Source organism: Vicia villosa, linkage group LG4 (assembly GCF_029867415.1).
Source record: "Vicia villosa cultivar HV-30 ecotype Madison, WI linkage group LG4, Vvil1.0, whole genome shotgun sequence".
Classification (NCBI taxonomy): domain Eukaryota; kingdom Viridiplantae; phylum Streptophyta; class Magnoliopsida; order Fabales; family Fabaceae; genus Vicia; species Vicia villosa.
Window position 1 is genome coordinate 174,026,620 of NC_081183.1, and position 21,070 is coordinate 174,047,689.

General features: G+C 36.5%; 1 protein-coding gene across 2 annotated transcripts; it reads left to right on the top strand.

The window, feature by feature from the left end:
- Positions 1-1,823: 1,823 nt before the first annotated feature.
- Positions 1,824-20,549, top strand: LOC131596011 (uncharacterized). 2 transcript variants are annotated; one of them, XR_009282137.1, is made up of 18 exons: positions 1,824-2,330; positions 2,420-2,462; positions 3,170-3,291; positions 3,834-3,941; positions 4,975-5,119; positions 5,190-5,281; positions 5,566-5,659; positions 13,288-13,771; positions 13,994-14,136; positions 14,281-14,615; positions 14,912-15,079; positions 17,587-17,877; positions 18,026-18,442; positions 18,565-18,609; positions 18,704-18,789; positions 19,105-19,198; positions 19,384-19,635; positions 19,759-20,549. XR_009282137.1 is itself a non-coding variant. In XM_058868558.1 (17 exons), the coding sequence occupies exons 1-17, from the start codon at positions 2,151-2,153 to the stop codon at positions 19,459-19,461; spliced, it is 2,925 nt and encodes a 974-aa protein (XP_058724541.1). In that variant the 5' UTR covers positions 1,824-2,150; the 3' UTR covers positions 19,462-20,549. The 2 variants fall into 2 exon arrangements, 1 of the variants encoding a protein (XP_058724541.1); XM_058868558.1 differs by having other exon boundaries at positions 19,384-20,549.
- The last annotated feature ends 521 nt before the right edge of the window (positions 20,550-21,070 follow it).

A 21,070-nucleotide genomic window follows, 5' to 3' on the forward strand; every position in this document is an offset into this window, starting at 1 on the left:
AACACATGTTACCCTCGTGATTGTGTGTTATGGACGGAAATACGAAGGATCCATGCAACAAAAAAGCAACCTGGAAAAAAATGAAGGGCGAATTATATGCCTTTTGCCACACCTATGTGATCCCTTCCAATTACTCCACTACACAACTCCTCGGGAGAGACTTGTTGAAGTTTTATTCCTACCTTTAATCACCAAGACTTTGGGTAAACTTTTTGGACGAGACTTAGGAGAGTCCCTCATGCAAGACTTAGTTGAATCTTCTTGGTGAGACTAAGGTGAGTCCCTAAGGCGAGACATAGTTAAATCTTCCTGACGAGACTTACGTGAGCCCCTCAGGCAAGACTTAGTTAATTTTTTCAAATGAGACTTATGAGAGCCCCTAATACAAGACTTAGTTAATTATTTCTAAAGAGACTTAGGTGGGTCCCTCATGAGAGAATTTGTCGAGTCTTCCATACGAGAATTAGGTGAGTCACTGATGCGTCCGCAAGTGCACGGAAATATCGAAGTAATATAAAAGATTGTCAAACCATATAGATCAATGTCAATCTACTGTAATCTATCGTCGCTTTGTAAGCTAAGGCTAATGAATATTTAATTAATGGGAAACTAGGAACTAATGCTTAAATAAAATAAAGATTAAGTTAAATATAAGGAAAGAGAGACCAGAATGTGTATTCCACGTACGTCAGAGACTCTGTAACTCGCTGGCTTATAAAAATGTCAAAAACATATTTAGTAGAAAATATCAGCTTAAAGACTAAATCTCATACTCTCATGGTTTTGAATAAAGTCACGCTCCTTAACCGTAGGATTTTGCTCTCGCTCGCCCACTTAAATCAAGGAACGCAGTTTGAAAACTAAACAAGTTCTAATTAATCCTAAAGCGCTCTCGTTGCGTTTAGGATTAATGCCTAATTTCTACTATCTGGTTCGACCCCCACGCTCTCGCAGTGCCGACTCGAACCTTAGTTAATTTCCCACTCCCGTGGCAAAATCATGTTAACTAACCTCTCACTCTCGTGACAAGGCCTTTTAAATTAAACTTAGAAACAAAAGCCAAAACAGATTTTAATAACAATAATTTAAGCCAACATAATAATTATAGAGTCCCGTCGGAGACGACGGTCCTCACATATCAGACTCTAACCTATTTAGCCGGACATAGAATTGAGCGTAAACAAACTGTTACAATTATTAAACATAAAACAAAACATGATTCTAAAGACATAAGTTAATTTATTACTAAGATGAAATCGTAAACAATAAAAATAAACTAAAATGAAACCTCGAGATATATTGGAAATTGAAATTAATGCTAACACTGGAATTCAAAAAATACCGGCACGCTTCATAGTCAGGTACAAAATTAAAATCAAAATCTATTCCTAAAACTAGAGTTGTGACAGTCCCCTGATGTGGAAGATACATCACTATTACATGGTGAATTTTCTGCCTAAAACTAAAACAATAAAAATTCTAGCCGAGTAGAAGAGAGCGGAGAAAATGGTGGAACCCCCTTTTGTTGTGATACAGAAGATACACATGAACTTAATTAATTCCGTAGATGTAGATACAAAAAATTTCATAAACTTAATTAATTTGTGATTTCCTCAATTAATTTAGAATTATTTTAAACTTTTACGTTTCCGGAGATGCAACTAAGAAAAAAAACCAAAATTTTTTTAAAAAATATTTCTGAAGAAACATCTATGGAAGCAAAAATATTCGTTTATTATTATATTTAACTTTTAACTAACCATAACTTAGAAATATTACATTTCTGTAACATTATTATATTGGAATAACTATAACTATATACCAATGTCAAATAAGTGAGTAACATTAGGGCGCCATCATCTAGAAGAAGCCAAACCACACTACACTAGAGTGTGCAGCGCCATCATCTGCATCCAAAATCTAAACCACAAAACTCACATTCCCGCGTTTTTGTTTAAACTCACCCTTTCTTTAACCTACTTCTAATCAAACAAAAACCTCTCCCCAAATCATCATCTTCTTCACTTCACTCCACTGCACTCTCATTCCTCTTCCAAATTTCAGTGAAACAAATTGCGCTACCACCACCATATCCCCAAACTCAAAGAGAACGGAGAAAGAGAGAGCTAATTTAATCGCAGAAGACGAAAATGTCAAAATCAAAGTCATTTCAAGGCGTAAACGTGTTCATGTCGCGAAACCTAGTTCCGCCGGAAGTATTCGACACGCTTCATGACGCCGTTAAAAATAACGGCGCTCAGATTCACCTTTGTTGCGATCCTTCCCGTAATGGCCCCAATGATTATCACATTATTTCTTGCAGTAAACACGTAATTCCTCAATTTCGCTTTCACATTTTTGCATTTTCTATTTTTTTTTTAATTTCATTTTGTGATTGTTTTTTGTTTTTGTTTTTCAGGAGAAATTTGAAGATCTTAAATCCAAAGGCTGTAAAATGCTAGGTATGTATTGTCAATCTCAGATCCTTATGATTATTGCTATTGTTAGGAATTTAGCATTCGATTTTTAAATTGATGAGTGGAATAACAATGCGATTCATTGTTGAAATGAGACTTGAAAAACCTATGAAGCACAAACACTCATATAGACATCTAGACACTTTTAATAATCTGAGAAAATATAAGTGATTGAGCTTGAGTTTGTTGGTACCGTCACCGTGCTTTAAATTAGACGCTAACTATTGTAGCTTTTCACTCTCCGCGCCTCATGATGTGAAAAAGAGGGATGTTACCGGTAATTCAAACAACTATTAAATGTAACTACATGTGTCGGTGTGGTGTCAAGTGTTGAATAACAGACATGTCTTTCATCCGAAGTGTCGTTGCTACTTAGGAATCACCATGTAAAGATCCCAAGCTCTTGCATGATCTAGGGAAAAATGGCAGAAACTTAGATGTGAAATTTCGTCATGTGGTATTAGGGGAGGATTTTTCTTATGATAGATTTTATTTATTTATTTTAATGTTAGACTGAACAATCAGAGTATCGAGGTTTCATTTTCCAATTTGATAAGGTTTAAGTATTCAGTGGTGGTTTACACACGGGCACGCACGCGCGCATACACACACATGTGCTGTCGTGTGGGTTTTCATCGTAGAAATTGAGGAAGCCGATGTTCCTCAGTTTTGTTTATTTTATTATTGAACAGGTCCTAGATGTGTTCTTTTGTGTGCTAAAGAACGAAGGCCTCTGCCTAAACAAGGTTTCACCTGTTGCTTTACTATGGACGGTGTCAAAATACTTGCCTCTGGCTTTGATGCGGACGAGAAGGTATCGTGTGGTTTTTTATCCATGTTTGCATGTTCTTGTATTTTTTGTTTTACTAACAGAAGGTTTCTGTTGTATATTAATTTTTCCTTTTGCCCATCTTCTTCATATGGTTGACAAGCACAATGAGTTGCTTGCTAGTTGCCACCCTCTCTGAATTGTATACTCCTTGAAGTTGAATAAAAAAAGATGCAGGAAAAAGATGGATTCCAATTTATTTCTATGAGAAATACTCTAACTTCAAATTAAAGTTATAAAATTCATTTTTTAACATAAATAAATTCTGATTTTACAAATTGTTAATGATTCTGGTTTATTATAGTTTATTTCCATTCATATTTTCAGTTCTATTTTTTCATTATTGCACATTGATTTTTTTTTTTTGTTTTCTTCATTGTTTTTAATTTCTTTAATTTTGATCAAAATTTTGTCAGCATTGTGCTGAAGGCTCATAAGTTTTCAGTTATTTTCTTATTTTATCCTTCACTCCTCCTTTCCTAGTTTTGTTCTTAATTGCCATTTTTATTGTATGCGCGACCTTGCAGGTTAAAATAGAAAAATTAGTGACTGAAATGGGGGGAGCTCTACAGACTAAACCGTCCTCAGATTTGAACTTTGTCATTGTGAAAAATGTTTTGGCTCTAAAGTACAAGGTCTGCTACATGAAGTTTTTGTTCTATAATTTTATATTATTCTTAAGCATGACATGTTGGTCTTTCCTTCCGTCCTACCTTCCGTTGTATTCAAATCATATTTCTGATTAGCTTATATGTTATACTCTCTGTTGCATATAATTATCCTGACACCCATTGTATCACAAAAAGCACTTGGGGAATTGTATGCAGTTATGCATGTTAAACTCAATGTAAAAAGCTATCTTATTGCTTGAAATATGTTGAAGAGAGTACACAACATCTAGTCCAAGGGAGGAAGCTTATGGTCTTGGTCATAGTTGGAAATAATTAACACTGCTTTTGACTAGTAATTTAGATAGCAGTATAAATCTTTTAGGTTCATTACCATGTTTGTATTTAAGACTATTTAGTATCTTACATGCTTTAGTCTTAGTCTCTCTCCACAATTATGTTCAAAGTTGATGTTTTCAGTGTTTGATTTATCTTGAACTAAATATTTTAAGATACTGTAAATTAATAATGGATCACATGCAAGTGTCTTTCATTGTACATCTTAGTGTTATATATAGCCAAGAAAGAAGCTGTATACAATTTGTAGTACAAGTGTGTAGTAGAAAAGCACATGTATATACAATAAATAATACAACAATAATGTCAAAAACATAAGTTTATTCCTTTATGTGCGATTGACTACCATAAACATTTTTCTTTGGTCGTCACTTTTTGTTTTGTTTCTTTCTTGGGTTACGTCCCAAATTGTTGATTGTTGCGGCTAATATGGCTTTTAATGGAGCTCTTATGTTTTTTATTTTGATCTCTGTCTCATTTAGATTTGGGTTCGGATAAATCTCAACACTGCAAATTTCAACACTGCATCTAGATGGTCACTAATAGTTCATCTTCCTATTGTAATATTAAAGCTGTCTGTTTTGCTTGCACCTTGGTGTTATAGACCAATTCCACACCTATCCAATCTTTGTGGTGGTTTTGATTGCTGTTAAATTTATTTCTATTATGTACACTCTAATATACACCATGTTATGTCTGGCAGTGGGCTTTGAATATCCTGAAGAAACCAATAGTTACTTATGAATGGTTAAAACAATGCTCAGATGAGCATCGCGTTGTTCCTCAAGAGTCATATAAGGTTCTTCCTTTCTCGGGGCTAAAGATCTGCGTGACTGGAATCCCACCAGGTTATAAATTATGTCTTTTATTATTGGTCATAATAGAATGCTTCTATGCTAATTTGTTGAGTTTTTTCAGATCAGCGGAAAGAGATGGAAAAGCTTATTCTACAAAATGGTGGAGAATACTCTGCAGAATTGACAAAGAAGTGCACACATTTGATTTCTGATATATCCTTTTGCCAATTCTATCAAATAATTATGTTTCTTTCGGACATGCAAATATTCATCTATTTGTAAGGTGGTATTTGGAATATTGCTTGTCTCATCGTCCTCTATTGTATTGCCTTAGGGATTAGTATCCCTTCTGTACTTGCAATTAGTGTAAAAGTATGAAAAGTTTGTTTTAATTTATGTGCATCTGATCCTCTGACTGAATAAGTCAATATTTCAACTCAAAGATCTGTTGTTGAGGTTTGAACATGGTGTCTATTTGTGTTCTTGACTGTTCTTACGCTCCTGAAGGTGATAAGTATAAGGTGGCAAAACGTTGGGGCCACATTCATATTGTGACAATGAAATGGTTTGATCAATCTGTTGTCCGGAGAGGTAATTTTTATGCTTTAATTCTATCTTGTGGTACCTTTTGGTTTAAAACTAAACATTAGGACTTTATTTGTTAGAGTATGTTTCTGTTATTCATTTATTTCTTTACTCTTATTTTCTTGATATATTTTCACCATTATTATAGATAGGCTAGGCTGATTGATTTGATCCTGTTGAAATACGAGAGACTAAGAGACATTTGAATAAACCGTGTGTTTTGTAAAGCACTACGGAGACTTTATTATATATAGAGAGATTACAACTAATTATATGATATAGTCGATGTGGGACTATTCTGTATACAAATATTATTAACACTATATATTTACAAATATCAACACTCCCCCTCAAGCTTGAGCATATAAGTCAAATGCACCAAGCTTGCCAAAAATATAATTAGTTCTGGGACTTCGTAAAGATTTTGTAAACACATCTGCTAATTGATCATTGGAGTTGACAAAGCTTGTGAGTTGTGACAATGTCGCCTGATTCAATCTTCTCTCTGACAAAGTGACAGTCTATCTCAATATGTTTGGTCCTCTCATGGAAGACTGGATTTGAAGCAATATGCAATGCAGCTTGATTATCACAAACAAGTGTCATTGGTCTTGCTTCTTCAATTTGAAGTTCTTTGAGCAACTGTTTTAACCAAATGAGTTCACATGTTGCCATTGCCATGGCCCTATACTCTGCCTCGGCGCTTGATCTTGCAACTACATTTTGTTTCTTACTTTTCCAAGATATAAGGTTTCCTCCAACAAGTACACAATACCCAGAGGTGAATCGTCTATCAATGGGTGACCCTGCCCAATCAGCATCGGAGTATCCAACTATCTGAGTATGTCCTTTATCTTCATACACGAGGCCTTTTCCCGGAGCACGTTTGATGTATCTCAGAATTCGGAGAACAGCATCCATGTGTTCTTGGCAAGGAGAATTTAAGAACTGGCTTACCACACTAACTGCAAAAGAAATGTCCGGACGAGTGACTGTGAGATAATTCAACTTTCCAACCAATCTCCTATACCTTCCCGAGTCAGATAGGGGCTCCCCCTGATTGGGTAGGAGTTTAACACTTGGATCCATAGGAGTATCAGCTGGTTTAGCGTTCAACAAACCTGTTTCTTCCAAAATATCCATAGCATATTTCCGCTGAGAAATCACCAAACCATCTTTAGATTCGAGAGATAGCGGAGTTTACCAAGATCTTTTGTCTGAAATTGATTCGAAAGATGTTGTTTTAACTGGAGTATTCCCTGCTGATCACTGCCAGTTATGACAATATCATCCACATATACAATAAGATAGACACACCCTTGGGTAGAGTGACGATAAAACACAGAATGATCAGCTTCACTACGGACCATACTAAACTGTTGTACGACAGTGCTGAATCTGCCAAACCAAGCTCTCGGAGATTGCTTAAGACCATAAAGAGACCTGTGTAGCCTACAAACCATATCTGAGGACTCCCCCTGAGCAACAAATCCAGGTGGTTGCTCCATATATACTTCCTCTTCAAGATCACCATGTAAAAAAGCATTTTTGATGTCAAGTTGATGAAGAGGCCAATGTCGAATGGCTGCAATGGCTAGAAGAAGTCTAACAGATGCCATCTTGGCTACAGGCGAGAAGGTGTCACTATAATCCAACCCAAAAATCTGAGTGTATCCTTTGGCTACCAAGCGAGCCTTAAATCGATCAATCTTACCATCTGGACCAACCTTCACTGTATAAAGCCAACGACAACCTACTAAAGATTTTCCAGGGGGTAGAGGGACTAGTTCCCAAGTACCACTGCTTTGAAGAGCACACATTTCGTCAATCATTGCTTGCCTCCACTCAGGGTGAGATAATGCTTCACCTGGAGTGTTAGGAATAGAAACAGAAGACAAAGAAGACAAACAAGTATACTGCAGAGGAGAAAGACGATGATAACATAAATCAATATAATGTGGAGAAGGATTTCGTGTTTGACGTATACCTTTTCGAAGGGCAATCGGAAGATCAGACTCAGGTTGCAGGATCGGATCCAATGATGGCGAAGGCGTCAGAGGAGAGTCTGCAATGACCTCAGGGACATGTACTGTCTCAGGGATAGGTACTACCTCAGGGATAGGTGTGACAGACGTGGGTTGACGACGCTGATATGTTTGAAGTGGGCGAGAAGTGGGGGGGTCAACCGTAGGGCTAGAGTGATGGTGGATAATGGGAAATGGGACTTCCGGAAGAGGTGTGGGAGTACTATCCTGAAGGGGTTCCGGAGTTACTTGGCTGGACTCGAAATATGGAACAGACTCGAAGAAAGTAACATCGGCCGATACGAGGTATCGTTGTAGAGTATGTGAGTAGCAACGATAACCTTTTTGGGATCGATGATAACCAAGAAAGACACACTTTAGTGATCGAGCTGATAGTTTATCAAGACCAGGAGAGAGATTGTGTACAAAACATGTGGACCCGAAGACTCGGGGAGGAATTGGGTGAAGTGGGGAATTGGGAAAAAGGATTGAATGAGGGATTCTATTGTTAAGGACTGACGAGGGCATGCGATTTATAAGGTAACATGCCGTTAGCACAGCATCCCCCCAAAACCGAAGTGGAACGTTACCATGGAGAAGTAGGGTCCGAGTAGTTTCTACGAGATGCCGAATTTTGCGTTCGGCTACCCCGTTTTGTTGAGGTGTATGAGGACAAGATGTTTGGTGGAGAATACCATTGCCAGACATAAAAGTTTGAAATTGTTGGGATAAGTATTCACGAGCATTATCACTTCTTAAGGTACGAATAGACACACCAAACTGAGTTTTTATTTCTTTATAAAATTTTTCAAAAATAGAGAATAATTCAGATCTATTTTTCATTAAAAATAACCACGTGCAACGTGAAAAATCATCAATAAAGGTGACAAAATACCTAGACTCAAGTGTAGAGACAGTACGCGAGGGACCCCAAACATCAGAGTGAACTAAAGCAAAAGGGGATGAAGCTCGTTTATTGACTCGATTTGGAAATTGACTACGAGTGTGTTTCCCTAACTGACACGACTCACAATGTAAATTAGACACCTTCGATAAACTTGGCACCAACTTCTGTAGTTTAGGAAGACTAGGATGACCTAACTGAGCATGGATAGTGAGTGGAGAATCTTTGGCTGAGCTTGCCTGAGATGACACTGAGAGGTAATAAAGGCCTTGAGACTCACATCCGACGCCAATCGTCCGTCCCGAATTCCGATCCTGCAGGGTAACATTACTATTAGTGAAAGTGACAATACAATCAAGAGACCGAGTTAAACGACTGACTGAAAGTAAATTAAATGGACAATTAGGTACATAAAGAACCGAAGTAACACAGAGAGAAGGTAGAATTTGAACAGTACCAATCCCTTCAGATCGGGTTTGAGAACCATTGGCAGAAGTTATAGTAGGTAAGAAACCCGAGGTAGAGAGGGAAGTGAAAAGATTTTTATTACCAGTAACATGATCAGACGCACCAGAATCAAGGACCCAGGATCCAAGAGAAGATGATTGAGAAAGGCAAGCAGATGAATTACCAGTGTGTGCAATCGAAGCAGTATAATTTGAGTTCTGATAATTTTGATACCACTTGAGAAAATCATCGTAATTTGGCGTAAAGTTCTGAGTAGCCATGAGTATCAGATCTGGAACAGTTGCACGGTGGCAAGTGGGGCGATGGAAAAATCGTCGGGATCGACCGAATCGGTGGAGACGTTTCTGCCGGTAAGGTTAGTTAGCCGGAAGGTTGCTGGAAACAATAGCAGCAACAACGAATGGCGGCGGCAACCGGAGAAATTTGAAAACAGATGCCGAAATGAGTCACGGCAGTGTATGGAAGGCAAACCGGAGTTATGACACGGTTTGCCAAAAAATTTCTCACCGGACGACAGTGGGTCAACCGGGTAAAGCGCGGTAAAGATTGTCTCTCAGTAGGCTCTAGATACCATGTTGAAATACGAGAGACTAAGAGACATTTGAATAAACCGTGTGTTTTGTAAAGCACTACGGAGACTTTATTATATATAGAGAGATTACAACTAATTATATGATATAGTCGATGTGGGACTATTCTGTATACAAATATTATTAACACTATATATTTACAAATATCAACAGATCCTAAATTCTGGATTTTGAGTCTCTTGACTTTCTAATAGATTCCTGATAAGGTTATTTTTTTGGCTATGTATTGCCATTACCCCCGTTTTAGGAAAGGATTGCACAACAAAACAGAGGGAGAGTTCGTTATAATTTAGCGAAAACAGATACAACAACAACCATCAAACTTTATCCCACTAATTGAGATCGGTTACATGGATCAAATTCCGCCACAATGTTCTATCAAAGACCATGTTTCTATCCAATTCGTTAATCTCAAAATCTTTCATAATAGTTTCTTATAGTGTTTGTAGGTCTTCCTTTACCTCTAGTTGTTTGACTCCTCTCCATCTAAATTACTCTCCTTACAATAGAATCTATATGTCCTCTCTCTACATGCCTAAACCACCTAAACCTGTTTTTCACCATCTTTTTTACTATAGGTCCTATCCCTACACTCTCTAATATTTTCGTACCCATCCAATGCAACATGTTCATCTCTGCTACTCTTACTTTATTCCCGCGTTGATTCTTAACCGTCAAACTTTATCCCACTAATTGGGATCGCTTACATGGAGTCTCCAACTTTCACCTCTGAGTTATAAGTAATTATCTTTTTACCAAACTTACATGCTATACACTCTGTCTTACTCTTGCTTAGGCGAAATCCATGCGTTTCTAAGGGTCGTCTCCAACCTCATTTGAATCCTCTTTTGACTTTTAAAGTAGTATTATATCATCTGCTAAAAGTATACTTCTCAGTGCTAACTCTTGGATGAGTTCCACGATTACATTCAAAATTTTAGTCAAAAGGTAGAGTCATAGGGTTTAACCTTGATGCAATTCTATTGTAATGGAGAAATCATTCGTTTTTTCCAGTATTGTTGACGGTGGTCCATGGCGGAGATCCAAAATCACGCCATACCGGCCACTTTGCGGCGCTGTTATTGTGGATTAGGGTAGAAAAACCCGCAATAGCAGCCAATATTTACTATTGTGGCAACTCAAAAACCGCAATGTATAACCGCCATAGCGGCCATGGCGCCGCAATTTGATAACACTGGTCTTTCCATCCGGTATACGCATACTATTCGATACTCCTTCATTCATATCTTGGATAACTAAATTATAATCTTAACCCCTTTCTTTTCTAAGGCCTTCTACAAAATCTCTCCAGGCACTCTATTATACACTTTCTCCAAGTCAATACAAATTAAGTGCAAGTCTTGTTGGTCCATGTCATACTGCTCTATCACACGTCGTAGTAGATAGATTGCTTTCATGGTCGACCTCCCAGACATAGAACTAAATTGATTTCCAATAGCTTGAGTCTCTTTTCTTAGTCTCCGTTTAATCACTATTTCTCATAACTTCATGGTATGACTCACAAGTTTAATTTCCCTATAATTTGCACAATTTTGCAAACCCCTTGTTCTTATAGATTGAAACTAAAGTGCTTCTTCTCCATTCGTCCAAAATTCACTTTGACCTCATAAGTTTGTTAAAGAGTTTGGTGAGTCATTCACCGGCTATATTTCCAAGAATTTCCCACACTTCAATTGGTACGTTGTATGGTCTATGCCGCCTTACTATTGTTCATACTTTTCAATGTTTATTTTACCTCTTGTTTTTGAATACGACGGTAGTAGTTATAGTTTTGACCCTCTTCTCTAATGTCGTGTCTGATAGAGTCCAGTGAAATATCATATTATTCATTAACGTGTCCGACCCGTTCCGATTTTTGCGGGCTTTTTGCTGGTGCGAACATTAACATAACTTTTTGCATTTTTGGGCTTAAAAGGTGCAGTGCATGTCCCGTGCTGCCCTCTTTTTTTTGCGGGCTTTTGCACAGCGGCCCTAAAAGGGGAGAACATGCTCATTTGCCACCCTTAGTCAAGACAATGTTTGGTGGTGGTGAAGAATGAGTATTTGAGGTGGTGGGGAAGACAGATGTTAGAATGGACCGAGACAAAGGGAGATGTGGCTCGACTATGAGCCTGATTATGTAATGAACTGCGAGTATGATTCCTAAATTGACAAGACTCACAAAGAAGATTGGATAACTTAGCACCAACATTTGTATCTTTGCTAGGCTATGGACCTGATTAGGGAATGAGTTGCGGATATGATTCCCAAATTGACAAGATTCTCCGGGAAGATTGGATAGCCTGATGCAACTTGGCACCAAATTTTGTAACTTAGCTAGGCTAGAGTGACCAAATTGAACATTTAGTGGAACGCAAATTAAAAATCTGGGACATTTAGTACAGAGCCAATGGGCAATACCTATCCTTTTGAACTGTGTTTGAGAACCATTTGCTTATTTAATTGATGGTAAATAATCAGAGGTAGAAAGGGTAGAGAGTAAGGATTAGTCACCAAAGGTGTGATTGGTGGCACCATAATTCAGAATCCAAAGACTAATTGAAGGCTCTTTAGAGAGACAAGCATGCAAGTGATTTTCGGATTACAGTTGCACAACAAAGGCAGTAGGAAATGGGGCATGACGCTTCCAAAGCCACTTTAAGAAATCAGAATGGGCGATATGTAGCATGAGTAGAGGGCTAATGTTCCTTGAACAACTGTAAGAAATTATCATGTGTTGCAATATGGATGTTAGATCAGGCCTTAAAAGACCTGAAAATCATGGTAAAGTTTAGGGAAGAGAGAAAATGGGCGCTCCTAACATAGCTGTATAATGAAGTTGATGCATGACAGAGGCCCAAAATTGCAAAACTATAATAGATCTAGGACTGGGACAGTCTTGTGACCCAGACAAAGAAGAAAGTGACCGAAAAAGACGTGTCACCTCCATACATGACTGAGGTGGTGTGCGGCAAAAAAACCCACATCCAAAGGAACAATAATTAGGAATTGAAGAGATCACATTCTAATAGAGGATCATGACGGTTGACAGTAGGGATTGGATATAAAACAACACTTATGAAATTTTAATTTTTGCATTGCTAGACAGTCAATCTATTGGGTAAGCACGGATGAGAATCAGCTCACATTCGACTCTAAACCCATGTTTAGAATTGACCGAGAGAATACAAGATAGCATGTGAGAGACTGTCTGAAATACACACCCAAAGTCTGTTTTATATAGGCTAATTGAAAAAATCACAATAAATATAAATCATACGATATACCTATAACAAAACTATACAATAATTATGAAGATCCTAACACATTGTCAATCCTAAGCCTCTATCTTCTCTACGTTTGTGGTTAGAGATAGTCTTAAGGTGTTGACTATGCCTCAACCACTATGAGCTTAACGGGGGAATGTAATGAATATATGTGAGTATCTGTCAGTTGCATAGTTCTAGAGACTAGGATACTCTTGAGCTCAGCACTATGTCTGATAAGCCTTGGGATTTTAGTGTATGCTTCAGTTAGTGGTGGTTATTCTTTTTCAGTTTACTCTCTTATATCAAACTCTCTGTTATGGAGTTTCATGGTTTTCTTCACTGGCTTTGATTTTTGTTTATTTGTATTTTTTATGGACAGCATGTCTGAATGAGGAGTCCTACCCTGTACAGAGTGGATCTTTATCTTCACGTAAGGTGACTAGGGACTCAACTGTGAAGCATAGCCAGGAAAGGGATATTGGGAAAATGCAATCTGGGTCATCCTCAAGAGCCGCAGATTCAAATATGCTAGTTTCTGATTGTGCCGAGTCTATGGATTTAGATCTAGACGCTACACAGTCAGAACACATGTCGTCTTTTTCAAATGTTCCATTATTTGTTAAAGAGGCAGACGCTGAAGCACCTCCATTGCAGAATGAATTGAACTTGGACGGTGCTGTTGCCAATGATTCTGAATCCGATGACAATGACCTGTACTTGGCAGAATGTAGGATATTACTTGTTGGTTTCGAAGCTTCTGAAATGCGGAAGCTTGTTAATATGGTGCGTAAAGGTGGAGGCTCCCGATACATGTATTTTAATGATAAGTTGACACACATAGTAATTGGGAATCCTACAGAAATGTAAGTCTATTATGATATTAAGAATAAACTTAATGGATACATATAATGTCTCTGTTTCTTGATAATTTTTCTGAATTTTGGTCTTTTGTTTTTTAGCTGTATCAGTGTAGATGATTCCTGGATGTTAGTTTCACAAATATGACTTTCTTATGGACATAATTTGGCAAACATTCCTTTTCCAGTATTTATGATTTATCTTCACATACATTTATGTTTTTACAGGGAAAAGAAGGAGGTAAGAAGTATTGCCGCTCTTGGTGTCGTTTATGTTGTTAAAACCTCATGGCTTGAAGACTGTGACCGTGTAAAGAAACAAGTCCCCGTTCTTCGACGACACATTGCATGTGATCTTCTTCTTCCAAAAGGTGTCCTTACATGATGTCCTTATTTGTGTTCTGTGTCTGCTTTTTGGTTAATCTATTTATTTTTTCTTAAATTGTTTGTGAATATACTTTAATGGAGTCCATAGCTTTAATTGTTTTCTGATTTCTTAAATTCTGCCAACTCAGGAAAAGGAGCAGTAACTGGCATTATGCCTATGGATCAAAGTAAAAGCTCAAGCTTTCGTCAAAGCTATCAGACTAATCAGGTGGCGGGTGTTAAGGACTTTGGAGTTACAATACCAGAATCATTGGATAAAAGCAAACAAGAGAAACACAGTATGGGTATGAATGTTGTCACATTCGGTAAAGCATCAGATAGAACTATGCCGCAAACTCAACATCCTGATAAAACATTGAGGGTACAAAAGAGTACGCAACATGACTCCAATGTACATGTGAAGTCAATTCATGTTTTCAAAGGGAAAACATTTTGTTTCTCAAATTTATTTCCAGAAGAAAGGGTAAGATATATGAAATTATAACGAGTTTAATGATGTGTTAATATTCTTAATGTGCTGTTTAATTGGCATTATATTGTTTTTACTTTTTTTTCTTCCAGTTTCTGCAATAAATAGTCACCGCCTGTCAATATATATATATATATATATATATATATATATATATATATATATATATATATATATATATATATATATATATATATATATATATATATATATATATATATTTCCCCCCAAAAAAACATTAAACATATATATGAGTTGATTTTTAATTTAGTTTTGATCTCTTTTGGCAGAGACCTGAGATTGTTCAATGGATAAGTCAAGGGGGAGGAGAGCTAATAAGTGGGCAAACAAAACAGATTATCCACTATACTATTGAATGTCATGGTGTGAAACCCAGGTCAACAGTTGATTATGAAAGTAAATATATTTCCAGTCACTGGATACGATCTTGTTTGGAGGTAAGCCTGATTAGTCACATTCGAATTTCCATTTTCAAGTTTATTTTTGGGTTATCTTCTTTTTAAGGTGTTCAATGGGTTATAGATCTCTATTTATATATTTGAATAAACCGGGATGTTGGTTGGCGGTGAAAGGCGTACCTTATCACGACCAAACTGTTTCAAGACACTATCTCATAAATACATTTTATAAGTAAATAATGTTGGAAAATTATACAAAATGACAGGTAGATAGAAGCAACTGTTAACCATAGGAATCAAATGGAGTAGATCAAATATATAAATGTTTCTGATGTAATTTGTGTTAGAAAAGTACCATTCACAACCTTAGAGGAAAATTTTATCTCTTACTTAGAATGTCGAATGGGATTGAGTACTGGGCAATAAGAGTGATAAGAAATTAAGGCCGGTATTGTAGAGATGACCATTCTACACTGGATGGGTAGTCACAAAAGACCAGATAGAATCATGAATGAAGTCATCAAAGAGAAAATTCGGGTGGCTTCCATCACAAAACAACGGTAGCTTTGTCTTAGGTTGTTTTCATGTGTTGACTGTTGAGACTTGAGAAGACTTGTAGAAGCATTAGTGAGGAGGGTAAACAAGGAGTGTGTCTGTCCATCAATTTTTGATCTTAGAAATACTTGTAAGTTAATAATTTGTACTGTCCTGAAGTATCACAACTGTGTGTTTTTTGCACCCCCTGTTTTCAATTGTGCAAATTGGGTTCTTAATGTTTCCCCCCAATTTTAAGTTTATGGTTGCTTAATTTGTGCGATTAATAAGGGACCAAAATCACACAATTACAATACTTAAGTGACTAAAAATAGAATTAAGCCTTAAGTCTTTAAAGAGCTTTAATAAAGTCAAAGATGTTTTGTAATTTTCATATTTTTTAGCTTAAATGTTACTTTTACAGTTAGAGTTGTTTGGTAAAATACTTCTATAAAAGCTCTGATTTTATTTAAATCACCATTAAAAAATCCTAATTGCAAACTTCTATATAGTACCATTGAATGAACCACTCGAAAATAATAATGTGTTAGCAAGGTAGTTCCAGGCGAAACAAAGTTATAATCTATCAACAAAAGACAAATACATTTTTTAATGTACGAGTTGAAATTGACCAACAACCATATTAAAGAAAGTGGTAAAATATGATAGATTAAACCTCTAATTTCATTAAAATTTACCATAGTATCTAACTAAACTTTTGTATTACTGTTGAAGGAGGCTTTCTGAAAAATAGAAGGAAATTCTTTCAAGACAGTCCAACAATATCATAAATCATATTAATATTGTTTCCAATGCAATGCATGAAGTGAAGTTTGATATGTTGTTTTTTGTGAGTAATCTGCTGTATTTTATATATAATAAATAATGATAGTATTTACTGCAAGCATCAACAAAGATGCCTGTTTTTTTTCTATTTCCTATAATTGTGTGCAAATTGCAATAAAACTGATAGGATCAACATAGAGTAGAAGCAATTAGGAAAATAATGAAGAATTAGAGCTAATCACCCCAAGTACTATTCAAGTATCCCATGCAACAAGGAGGTTTAGACTCAAGAGGTTGAATGCAGCTACAAGAAAGGTGAGGTTCAAGGGTCATCATCATGCTAACAAGAGTGAATCAAATCCCAGCTATCTAATTAATTTCCCTTTCCTTTGTATTAATAAACAAAGTCTAATTGCACTTAGGAACTCCCCCTCACACACACTCTCCTAGTTATGTGGTGTCTATCAATACCCCTGCTCGCAGCTTTCACCTTGCACTCAAAGGGAAACAAGGGAAAAGACTGTCGCAATGCCTCAAATGTCTCCCTAGAATTGTGACAATTCCGGCAGTCTTTCCACATAACAACTAGCACCTCTGCAGATCCACTGTTGTTGTAATGAAGGTAGATAGCATCATGAATCTCGGGTTGCAGTTCCCACTCGTCTATTAGAGCAGCAGCCAATGGTTGAAGCTGATAGATAGTAGGTACTGCTTTTTTGAGTTAACATGGAAGATAGCTTGAGTCTTACTCTCTTTAGGCATCTTAAATCTATAAGCCACTGCTCCTGTTCCTTCCATAATAATAAAGGGTCCATATTAAAGAGGGCTTACTTTCTCATTTATGTGCCTTGCCAAAGTGTGCCACCGCCCACCTGTAAGGAGTGGCCCCCAGTTACCCAACAACGCATCTCTTCTATGTTTGTATGTTTGATGCTTAATTTACTTTTGAGCTACACCAGGTTGTGGGGCAATGCAACTGATATAGATCGGCAGCCCTAGTTCCAGAAATCTTCTTTTCATATTTGGTCAACTTTATAAGCCTGCATAGTAACTGCTAATTTATATATAATTGATTGTGCCGAGAAATTCCTCAAGTACTTCAGTGAATTATTTGTGTTGTGAATCTTGAATAATAATGGTAATAAATTGTTTTTATTGTTAGATGGACTCCTTGCAGATTTGATTTCTTGCATACTGATAATGTGATTGTGATGTTTTTGTTCAAGGATGGATCCTTGCTGGATGTGGACAGTCATATTCTTTATTCTCCACTTCCCTGCCGTGTTCCCTTGCCTGGTTTTGAAAGCCTCCGGTTTTGTGTTTCACAATATGAGGAGAAGGACAGAATTCTACTTTGGAACATGTGTAAGGTTCTAGGAGCTAAATTTGCAGAGAAATTGTCTAAGAGGGTCACCCATTTGTTGTGTAAATTCACCAATGGGCCCAAGTATGAGGCTTCTTGTAAGTGGGGGATCCGATCAGTTACATCTGAATGGATATTTGAATGTGTTAAACAGGTATTATTTCTATAGTGTATATGTCCTGGACACTGAGAGCTTTGATGACTGCTTGTTCATAAACATCTTGTTATGTGTGCAAGTCTTAATGCATTTTCTATGTTAAGGACAAAAAGGGTATTTATCAATATGCTTTTTTTTCTTCTAGAATGGAGTTATTGCAATTGATCAATTTTTGCCCAAAGAAGTCACTAGTCAAGACCGAGAGGCAGGAGTTTGCACAGTGAGTCAATTTCCTACCCAGGCTGTTCGAATGATAAATGACACGCCGTCCCAGTTTCCAAGTCAATCACAAAGTTTGAGAAGCACAACAAATAAAAATGTAGATAGGGGAGTTGACAATCATAGGACTCGTTCTAAAACATCAAGCATTAATAGCAAAAAGGCAAGGCTCGTCGAAGAACCTGACCAGTATAATAAGGCGCCTTCTGCAGTCAATTCAGGCATTCATGTCTCTGACTTTAATTTTTCTGAAGACAATATGCTCAAAGATTCTCGGGAGGTATCCCATGCTGGTCCTGATGTTGCTACTGCTATAGAGGACTTATTAGAGCAGACAAGCAAGGTAAGAATGCTGATTTATTAATGGTATTGTATGCAGACGTATATTTAAAAGCAATTATTTTACTCTACTTTTCCTGAATTGCTCTTGCATAAACCACTCTTTTTTCTTCTTATTTCTCAAAGATGCATGATCAGAGGTCTCCAGGGAATACAGGGTGTGAGAGAAGTGTATCCTTTAAGTGTGATCAATTCAATGGAGGTTGTGCTCTGTTTTATAATTTTATTTTTTTGTATGTAGTAGTGATCCTTTACAGTACAATAGATTTACTCATCTGATTGTTCAGCCATTGGCCAAGACAATCCAAATCCTCACACTGTCTACGGATTATCAAAGCACTGGTTAAACAGGTTGGTTTGCCAAACTTCCCTATTAAAAATGTTTATTGTTGTTGTCATCTCACCGTTTAGGCTGTGTCTGGTATTTCTCATAGTAGATTTGACTAGCTTATAAGCTCATTTGAGTCAAGTAGAAATATTCAATAAATATACTTATCTCAGTGGTTTGTAGCATTTTTTCAGATGCTACTGGTTCAAATAAAGTAGATATATTTGTTGTAAGAATTTATCTAATAATGATGTAATAACAGTATAAACTATAATGGAAGCATCTTGCATATCATTTTTCAATTTTATATAAATCAGTACTGATCTTATACTTTTCAGAAATGGAAGAAACGGAGATAATGGTGAGACTCCTCCTCAAGAGCGAAAAGCTGGAATGTATGATGGTTTTAGTGAAACACAAACAGAATCTCAGGTTTTATCACATGCAGCTCTTTTTACTTTTAAGTTCTGTTTTTCATGGGAAAAAGAATGATTCAGTTTCTGCACAGGCTTTGACTAATGACAATTTACAGTATATTGGTTGAATTCCATTTCACGTCCGTCATGACCATATCCAGATTACTTATGGTAATTAACAAGTTCATACTTCTCATGCAGGTTGTTAGTTATGAAGAAGACTTGTCTGGAAGGCAAATGCTTATAGATAGAGTTCTAACTCGAAGTAGCATGCAGTGAAATACAATCCTCCTTGAAGGAAAATTTCAGTAGAGCAGTTTCCTTATTTGATGGTCTGATGGTAATTTTGACCATATAAGCCAATGCACAAGAATGTGTTTTGTGTTTCAGGATCAGCATATGTTAAAAATAAACTCAACCTTTGCCAGCTAATAGAGGAAACTTAAGTAGCAGGTTAGTATATGATGTTAATATCAACATTTGTTGTATGTAGGTTTGATTACATCATCAGCTTAGTTAGAGAAGTAGTACCCCTCATCCTCCAAAGTTATTTGATAAGTGTACAATAAATGGCAGGGTTTTTGAATTTATTTGCTGTAACTTGCTAATGGAAATAAGACTCAGCCAAGTAAAAAGGAAAGTGGTCATTTAATCACGACTTCCTTGTTCAGTTTTACAGTTTTACCAGACTGTCAAGTAAATTGCAGAGTAGCTCTCTTTATTGTTATTTTAGTGGAATGGGTGGAAGAAAGGGGGGATTTCCATTTGCTAAAGTTGTTTTGAGGAGCAAATTCTGCTGTCATGTCTTCTGATTGGATAAGCAGGATGCTTTTGGCAAATTGGAAATCACATGACATTAGGGCGGATACATTCAAATGGCTTCTCAGCAAGAGTCTGTGTTCTGACCTATCAAATGCTTTAGTGTTTATCTAAAAGCCCAGGCAATAGTTGTGTCCCAGAGAGGATGTTGATATTGTTAGATTATCAATTTAACGCACTGATTTGCCTAGCTTTGTCTTCTAAGTTAAATTAAGATATTTCACCCTTATGTCATGCTTAGTGCATGTAATGATTACTTGTAAAGATCCTAGCAAATGGAAACAAATAACAAATTCTGAACAGAATACACGAGGAAGAGCCCATAATATTGCAATAGACATGGTCTAGAGTTGCTTAGGGTCAGAGACAACACTGATGTTAGTTGTAAGAAATAATTTCATTCCTTTAAACCTTGCACTCTCCCAAGTCGAATCAACTTTGCTTTTGGCGTTGCATAGGGATTTTGATCTATGATTCATAAAGGCAAAAAAGAGAAAAAAAAAATCTAGTGCTTTGATTTTTGTCATGAAATGGTAACTGTTAGATAATTTCTTAAAGGCTATTGCTAGCAAGTGTTCTAAATTCTAAGGACATTGTTTAAGATTTCTAAATAAGATAATTTTTCAATATATATTTTCTGAATGTATCAAAAACAAATTTTTAAATTTATTAAACGATGTCTTTAGGTACTCATCATCATTGGTTTTTCTGTTAATAATAAAGTTGAATCTTTCTGCTGAACTCTAAAGATAATAAATAAACAATACGTAGTAACTGTTCTTTGACATGCTTTTTGTTTTCTTTTCTTTCTGTGAAAGAAAATATATAGCATGATGGAATACTATAGATAGAATAAATATTTGAAATTAATCACTTTTTTGAAGTGGAATACTTGAGTAATTGAAGATGAACGATCAATGAGCAAAGTAAATCGTGACGATAAGGTTCTTCTTCCATTGAATATGTGTTCTCAGGAATTACTTCAACCTCTCTTTAGACGAGAAGGGGTAATGAGTTCCAACGATTGTAAACCGTTGAAGACTAATTAAACCAAGTCGATTAGATTAGA